Below are 7,909 nucleotides of genomic sequence, written 5' to 3' on the forward strand. Positions count from 1 at the left end.
TATTCTGTTCGGTGAGGAAAGCAAAAGCACGGTCCCTGGGGCACCATGAGAACCAAGCAGGAAGGACGTGCACAGACAATACACCGAGCAGCACTGTGAGAGGCAACCCTGAATCTGTGTGTCTATGCACAGGACACAGACATGTGCTTTCATTGTGTTCCTATAAATACATACCTGTACCCTTTGCTTTACGACTTCTTTATTACTAACAAACATTTTGGGTCAGTAACACACGATGCCAGAATTCATTTCCTTGGTGTGTAACGCAAGACAGAAGGGAAGAATGCCAGGAGGCTGGCAGAACCCGCCAGTATTTCAGATGAAAGCTTAGAGGTCCGTTACCTACGTGGGCGGAAATCACGACGTCACGTCCCCTTTCGGCAGCCGATGCGCCCATTGGTCGTCTGGGCAGGGGTGGGAGGGGAGATGACGGCCCAGGGACCCGGCGTGGGTGGGAGGAGAGGAGCCGCCTTAGAGGTCAGGGATGGGGCTTGGCTTATGTAAATCTTGCAGTGCAGGGGTGCCATTCCCGGCCAGCCACTCCCCGGGCTGTGGAAGTTTTCCGGAGATGTAGCTTGGATTTTCTTAGGAGAGTTGTTTGGAGGGGCGTGGAAGAGGAGGGGGTGCGGGGGGTGGTGGAGGGGCTGGGGTGGGGGTTGTGGCAAAGTGAGCGTGTGTGTACAGCGGAAGAGCCTAAGGCTGTGCGGGGACGGGGAGGGAAACATTCATACTTACCTGGCAGGGGAGATACCATGATCACGAAGGTGGTTTCCCCAGGGCGAGGCTCACCCATTGCACTGGGGGTGTGCTGACCTCTGCGATTTCCCCAAATGCGGGAAACTCGACTGCGAAATTTGTGGTAGTGGGGGACTGCGTTCGCGCTCTCCCCTGGCAATGGGTACAAAATGATAGTTAAATCCAAGCATCTGGGATAGTGGGTGTAAAAACGATTGAGCAAGAACTGTGACCTTCTCGCTTATCCCAGAGTTTTGCTTTTTTTTTTTTTTAATCTTTTTCCCTAGCTCATTGGGTAAAGGTGGTAGATAAGCCAGTAATACTTCAATGAAAACTGGGAGGTCTGCATCACGGCCAGTGCCTAGCCAGGTTCTTTCTTTCCCTGCACAAACCAAACACAGGCTTTTGCTACCACTGCAGATATAAGTTTCTCTGCAGATTTAAGCTTCAAGGGGTTTTCCTACTTCAGGATTTCATTCTGACTGTGGAGCTCTGTTCTATACCCTGCAAAAATCTTGCACAATCTTCACCGGTGTTTCCAACTTGGACTTCAAAGTAGGGGTGGCCCACCATACACACTCATAAGGACCTGGGTTTATCCTCCTGCCAATAACAACAGAAAACGTGAAACAAAGACTTTGAAGAGACTGGGGCATCAGGTGAAAAAGGACAGTGCGTGGTTCCAGAGAGGTGGGAAACAATGGCTCCAATTTACTGTCTGCAGAGAGTTTCCAAGCAAGGCACTCCAGGGCAAACTGAAAAGGAGCCCGGTGGACCTTGCTGAGTTGAGGACACTGAACCCGGATGCCAGGGAGGCCAAAGGAGCTAGGGTCCACAGAACAGAATCCCCGGGGGAGAGAGATGCTTAAAGTAACTCAGAGAGAACTACAGAGGAGATCCCTCCTGCGTGCAGCACAGTACTGATCAGTGCAGCCCTGGCAGGAAACTCCCCAAGGTCAGGGGGAGAGCTTTGACAGGATCAGAGAACAGTGCCTGGCACTCACACAGATAGTGCTTGTCCCCAACAGATAGACTGCAAGGAAGAAAACAAAACAAAACAGACAGACAAAACCTCTCAATTCATGAGGGCATGGGGTGGAGTACTCAAGAATGTCTTGCCTCAGGAGGGCAGCTAGTTAGCCATAAACTGAGTGCTGCTCAGAACCACTTAGTGAATCATCAAAGCACGACCTGAAAGGATCAAACTGTTTGCAAGTAACTTGAATGCATCCCTGAAGAAAGCCTAACGTTTACAGGAACACAAAACTCTCCATCATCCAACAAGGCAACATTCACACTATCTGGCATTCCATCAGAGATTCGGAGGTATCCAAACAGGCAGGGCAAATGACCCATAATGCAGAGACACATCGATCATGTGCAAACGACCCAGAGCTGACACCAGAGAAGGACATTAAAACATTTATTCCAACTGTATTCCGTAACTTCAAACAGTTCAGTAGACACATGGGAAACATAAAAAAGACCCAAATGACCTTCAAGAGATTAAAAAAATAATAAGAGGGATGAAAACTACAACATACTGCAAGGGATTAACAGCGAGCAATTAGAAAATGCAGAAAACAAAAGTTTTTTAAAATCATTTATTTATCAAGAGAGACTATTCCTTAGCCCAGATATTCATAGTTCACAGTTTCACAGTTCAGGAACACAGGTAAGTGCCAAACTTCCATGAAACTCAACCCAAAGAAATTATATGGCACTTAGAATGCTCCTCCAGAAACAGTCTGCCTTTATATTCCAAAATCACTTTGCACTCTGAAAGATACCAGCCTTCCTCATCTCCTCAAAATCTTTCATGGAATCATAATTTCTGTAGAAATCTGCATATGCCTTCTTTCTTGGTTCAGCCACAGCAAACTTACACAAAGTTGCAACTCCCAGGGAGACAATGAATGCTCCAACCATATGAAATCGCAGACGCTTGGCCAGAAGGCCACGCATCTGAGGTTTCATCAAAGAACTGGAAGCCATGGTAGTTTTTCTCCTTGACAGCTCAACGATGACATCCTTCCAGACAGATGGCGAAATGGACCACAAGAAACAAATCGTTTTTTTTGAAGGTGGCAAAACAACAGTAATTGTTGACTTAAGTACAGAGGAAGGAGCAAACCCTTCTAATGAGTTCATTAGGTGCACAGGCAGCTTCCTAAAAGGTTCCTGGCAGCACCCACTTATCCAGCACGGAGCACAGCTCTGAGATGCCACCAAGGAAGGGGCTCGCCCACCAGGGAGTTCTTGTATTAAATACCCAGGTTGAAATAATGTGGGCCCCGTTTGCAAGGAGTTGAACTTTGTCTTGGGTTGGCAGTAATGTAGGAGGTCCATCCAGCTCCTCAGAGGGGAATGCAAAGATTTTCTGTGATTCTGTTTTCCTAGTCATCCAGTCAAGGCCTGGTCTGTGGCTCGGTGTGGTGGGGTGCCAGCCCAGTGAGTGCTGGCAGTGGTGACGTCATGAAGCATTACCCACGAAAGGGTGTGGGTCCTCTGAAGTCCAGGATTTGAGGAATGGCCTGAGGACAGATTATGCTATTTTTAGTCGTCATCTTGAGCCCACTGTAAAACAGCCACTGTGAGGAGAATCATGTCCGAGAAGGATTGCAGGCATCTCCATCTCTTTTTCTCCCCCAGTTCTGGATGGAGCTGCAAGGAGTTAAGGTACTCTTTAGACCAAGGCATGGCAGTTTTCTAGGCATGTTTAGAGATGTAGGTGCTCTTCCTGCGGGGCTAGATTATCCACCACTTTCAGTGCGTCACCACTTAGAGATCTTTGGGTCTGCCTGTTGCCTCCTGCACCAGTGCAGCTTTGTGAGGCCCTCACTGTTGTCTAATCCAGCCTGTGTCCCCTCCTCATCACACCCCAGCAGGTGCCCTGATCCCAGCGAGGGCTTCTTCTCATTGCCTCCCAAATTGGCCATAACGTAATTTTTTTGTGTGTAGTTGATTTACAGTGTTGTGTTAGTTTCAGGTGTACCACGCAGTGACTGGGTTATATTGGGTTGGCCAAAGAGTTGGTTCGGGTTTTTCGGTAACAAACTTCAGAAGAAACAGATTTGAATAGGAATTGCATTGACTCTGCAGATCACTTTGAGTGGAAAGCCACAGTCCCAAATGAAAGGGTGCAGGCGCCCTGAGACCGGGCGGTGAATACTCCGCTTTGGGGGTGCCGCGCAGGTGGTGCACAGAGCCTGATTGCCGACGTCAGAGCTTGGGTAAGAGATTCCCCCCACCCGTGTGCCTGTGCCTTCATCCTCTGGCAGCTGCCCTGGAAAATACAAGGCGGATGACTTAGCAAGGGCAGCCCCCCAGGGGGTGCCAAGAGACCGGGGCACCAGGGTTAAAAACCGGGAGGAAGGCGCGTACTGGGGATCCGCTGGGTGGAGATTCCAGGAGAGTTCAGGCAGTGGGGAGCGGGGGAGGCACTGCAAGGGCAGACGCATAAAAGCGGCGGCTGAGGGCCCGCTAATCAGATGCCAAGCCAAGTTCCTCTCTCAGTGGGCTCGAACCACCAACCTTTCGGTTAACAGCCGAACTCGCTACCTGATTGCGCCACAGAGACAAAAGGCTGCAGGGTTTTGTTGTAACATCCTGGAATCAGAATGCATTCCCCCGTTCTTTCCAACCCAGCGGAAAATAGAGTCAAATGCCTCTATCTTGTCCAACCTCGCTGGCCCCAGAGGCATTGAGTCTCGTCCCTCAGGAACGTCCGGCCGTGGACACCGAGCCCGAGTCAGCTGCGGGCTCCGACGAAACAACGCCGGGCCCACGACCATCCTCGCCTGCTCCTGGCCGCCCCCCGCTCCGCGGGACGACTGCAGCCTCTCTCGGGCCAAAGTCCCCGGTTTCCCACTCGTGATCCGCCTTACTCGTCGCGCTCACCGCAAGTCCCCCCTCACCCCACCCCACCTCCTGGTCCAGTGGTCGGGCGGGAGAAAGGACAGCAACCGGCTGTGTCCCCACCGCGCTGCGTCCTCTTGGCGCTTCCAGAGAAGGACTCCACGAGGCACGACCTGGAGTTTGCGCACCAGGCAGCCCCTCGCCCGGAACAGGGCCTGGCATCCAGCAGGTGCCCAATAAATGTCTGGCTGAGGATGCATTCCGCCGCAGGGGCCGGAGGTGGTGGGTCCACCGAGAATTCTTATGCCACCTCTAAGTTTTTAGTCCTAGAGGAACGTAAAAATGTTCTATAAAGTCCAAGAGGGCACCACTTGAACCGGCTCTGAGCTCCCCATCCAAGACAGTGAGGCGGCCTCAGCCTGCGGGTGCAGGTGGCAAGTCTGAGAGGGATGAAGGAGGAAAGCTTCAAAGTAGAAAGACGGTTGGGGTAGGCAATCTGGAGTATGAGGGAGAGAGGGAGAGAGACTGGTTCATCTCTAGCCATCTGCTTACCTCCAGTGCTAACGTCGACCCGACCACCGCTCCGTAGATCCCCCGGTGGAGCACAGTGGTCGCGGTGTGATTGGTGCGGTGATGGAAGCCTGGCTGCTTGGGTCTGAATTCGAATCCTAACAGAGAACCGGCTTCCCGTGCCTGATCACCGCCGGCAATAGCCTGTGGGTCTACCTTTTGGACTTGGTGGCTTGCCCCCTACTGCCCACAGAGCAGGTGGGCGAGGGGACGCGGCGCACACCTCACCGGGGGACTCAAGCTCTGAGGCGGCCCAGACTTCGCCCGAGGCCCCCAAGGCCTGAAGTCAGCATCCCCTCCAGGTCCCCCCTGCGCTGAGAAGAGTGCCTGGGGCTCCAGGAACAAACTTCTCTTCTGTCTAACTGGGGACTTGGCTGGATTGGTCAGAATCTACCCTTTTCTGGCCTCATGGGGCCGAGCGCCCCCTGCAGGGGCCTCGAGGGGTCGCTCTGTTCCTGCCGATTGGATTTTGGCTTGCAAAGAACAAGGGCTCAGGCAGATTTTGATTTCCCTGGCTTAGGCTGTGCAGGCTGATACAAGCAAGGCTCAGGGGCTGCAGCCACCCAAACAAGGAACCTCTCCTGTCTGTCGTCGTCTTTGTGAATGGCTAGCTCCTATACATAGAAAAATCCGCAATAACCCACACAACACAAGGCTACCAGTCAAAAAACGAATTCTGTATAGTGGCAGAGTACAGATAGGCAAAAATCAGTTGTATATCTATACATTAGAAGTGAACAATCTGAAAAAGAAATTAAGAAAACAATTCGATTTAAGATTGAAGAGGAAAATTAGAAGTTTGGAATCAGCTAGAAATAACTTCATGCTTGCTCTGCTTTTGTAAAATCTGCTTGCTGCAACCAAGATAAGAACAGATGACCTAGCAATCAACTGTAACCTTAAGATGTTCTGATAAATATGGAATGTTCTGCTCTTGCTCCTGCAAGTTTCTGTTTGGAAACCCTCTGCGAGGGACCCATAACAACTCCCGCTCTGTAACTGCCCACAACCTATAGTAAGCAGGTAACCAATCAACCAAAATGCTAAGGGGGCCGCCGGCTTAATAAACCTGAGTTCTCCAACTCTCCGAGTGTGGTGCTTGGTTTCTCGACAGACCGATTCGATTTCTGCAACAAGATAGCACCCAAAAGAATATAATATTTATGAATTGAATTAACATATACAAGGAGGTGAAACTTGCACACTGAAACCCACAAAACATAGTTGCAAGTGATGAAAGCATACCTAAGGAAATGGAAAGACAGCTTCCACAGATCTCTCTCCCTCTCTCTCTCCCTTTCTCCATCATACTTGAGGTTGCCTACCCCAACCGTCTCTCACCTTAGCAGCTTTCCTCCTTCACCCCTCTCAGACATGACACCTGCACCCACAGGCTGAGGCCACTGCACCATCTTGGATGGGAGCTCAGAGCTGGTCCAGGTGGTGCCCTCTTGGACTTTCTAGAACTTTTACCTGGTTCTAAATCAGCTGCCAGAAGAAAGGTTTTGAAGAGCAGCCGATTGGAAAAATCTAGGTTCCTCTAGGACGAAAAACTTAGAGGTGGCATAAGAATTCTCGGTGGACCCACCACCTCCGGCCCCTGCGGCGGAATGCATCCTCAGCCAGACATTTATTGGGCACCAGCTGGACGCCAGGCTCTGCTCCGGGCAAGGAGCTTCCTGGTGCGCAAATTCCAGGTCGTGCCTCGTGGAGTCCTTCTCTGGAAGCGCCAAGAGGAGGCAGCGCGGTGGGGACACAGCCGGTTGCTGTCCTTTCCCCCACACGACCACCGGACCTGGAGGTGGGGTGGGGTGAGGGGGGACTTGCGGTCAGCGCTACGAGTGAGGCCGATCACTAGTGGGAAACAGGAGACTTTGGCCCGAGAGAGCCTGCAGTCGTGCTGCATAGAGGGGCTGCTTTTAAGGAGGCCAGGAGCAGGCGAGGATGGTCGTGGGCCCGGCGTTGTTTCGTCGGAGCCCGCAGCTGATTCGGTCTCGGTGTCTACGGCCTGACGTTCCCGAGTGACAAGACTCAGTGTCTCTGGTGCCAGCGAGGTTGCACAAGATAGAGGCATTCTACTCTGTTTTCCGCTGGGGCTGGAAGGGACGGGAAATACATTGTTTCCAGAATGTTACAGCAAGATCTCGCAGCCCTGTGTCTCTGTGGCGCAATCGGTTAGCGCGTTCGGCTGTTAACCGAAAGGCTGGTGGTTCGAGCCCACCCAGGGACGAGCTTCGGCCTAGAATCGAAGGAGGTCTCAGCTGCCGCTTTTCCGTGTCTGCCCAATTGCCCTTTCAGTTCCTCCCCAGCGCCCTTCTTCAGGAATCTCCACCCCGCCCAGCTGATCCCCAGCACGCTCCTTCCTCCCGGTTTTTAACCCTGGTGCCCCTGTGTCTTGGCACCACTCCATGGAGGGCTGCCCCTCACTAACTCATCTGCCTTGTACATTCCAGGGCACCTGCCAGAGGATAAAGGGACATGCACACGGGTGGGAGGAATCTCTTACTCAAGCTGGGATGTCGGCAATCAGGCTCTGTGTACCACCTGCACGGGCACCGCAACGCGCAGTATTCACGGACGGATCTCAGAAGCCTCCACCCTTTCATTTGAGACTGTCGCTTTCTTTTTTCCTTTATTGCCCCACCCCAGGTACCATAATCCAGGTTCAGAACACTGCTTTCGATTCCCTCCAGCCCTGCTTCAGACAACCCTCCCTCAAGCCCCAAGCAATATTAATCTGCTTTCT

At 52.0% G+C, this 7,909-nt stretch overlaps 1 protein-coding gene and 2 non-coding genes across 3 annotated transcripts; 2 read left to right on the forward strand and 1 right to left on the reverse strand.

Annotated features, from left to right (window-relative positions):
- Window positions 1-727: 727 nt before the first annotated feature.
- On the forward strand, window positions 728-891 carry LOC130842324 (U1 spliceosomal RNA). The gene has a single exon (XR_009050404.1). It is a non-coding gene; the product is annotated as a U1 spliceosomal RNA (small nuclear RNA).
- A 1,598-nt stretch (window positions 892-2,489) lies between these two features.
- LOC130832745 (cytochrome c oxidase subunit 6C-like) lies at window positions 2,490-2,730 on the reverse strand. The gene has a single exon (XM_057701492.1). It carries the CDS (start codon window positions 2,728-2,730, stop codon window positions 2,503-2,505), a length of 228 nt encoding a protein of 75 aa, XP_057557475.1. The 3' UTR covers window positions 2,490-2,502.
- A 4,589-nt stretch (window positions 2,731-7,319) lies between these two features.
- Window positions 7,320-7,393, forward strand: TRNAN-GUU (transfer RNA asparagine (anticodon GUU)). The gene has a single exon. It is a non-coding gene; the product is annotated as a tRNA-Asn (tRNA).
- The last annotated feature ends 516 nt before the right edge of the window (window positions 7,394-7,909 follow it).

Source organism: Hippopotamus amphibius, chromosome 1 (genome assembly GCF_030028045.1).
Source record: "Hippopotamus amphibius kiboko isolate mHipAmp2 chromosome 1, mHipAmp2.hap2, whole genome shotgun sequence".
Lineage (NCBI taxonomy): Eukaryota > Metazoa > Chordata > Mammalia > Artiodactyla > Hippopotamidae > Hippopotamus > Hippopotamus amphibius.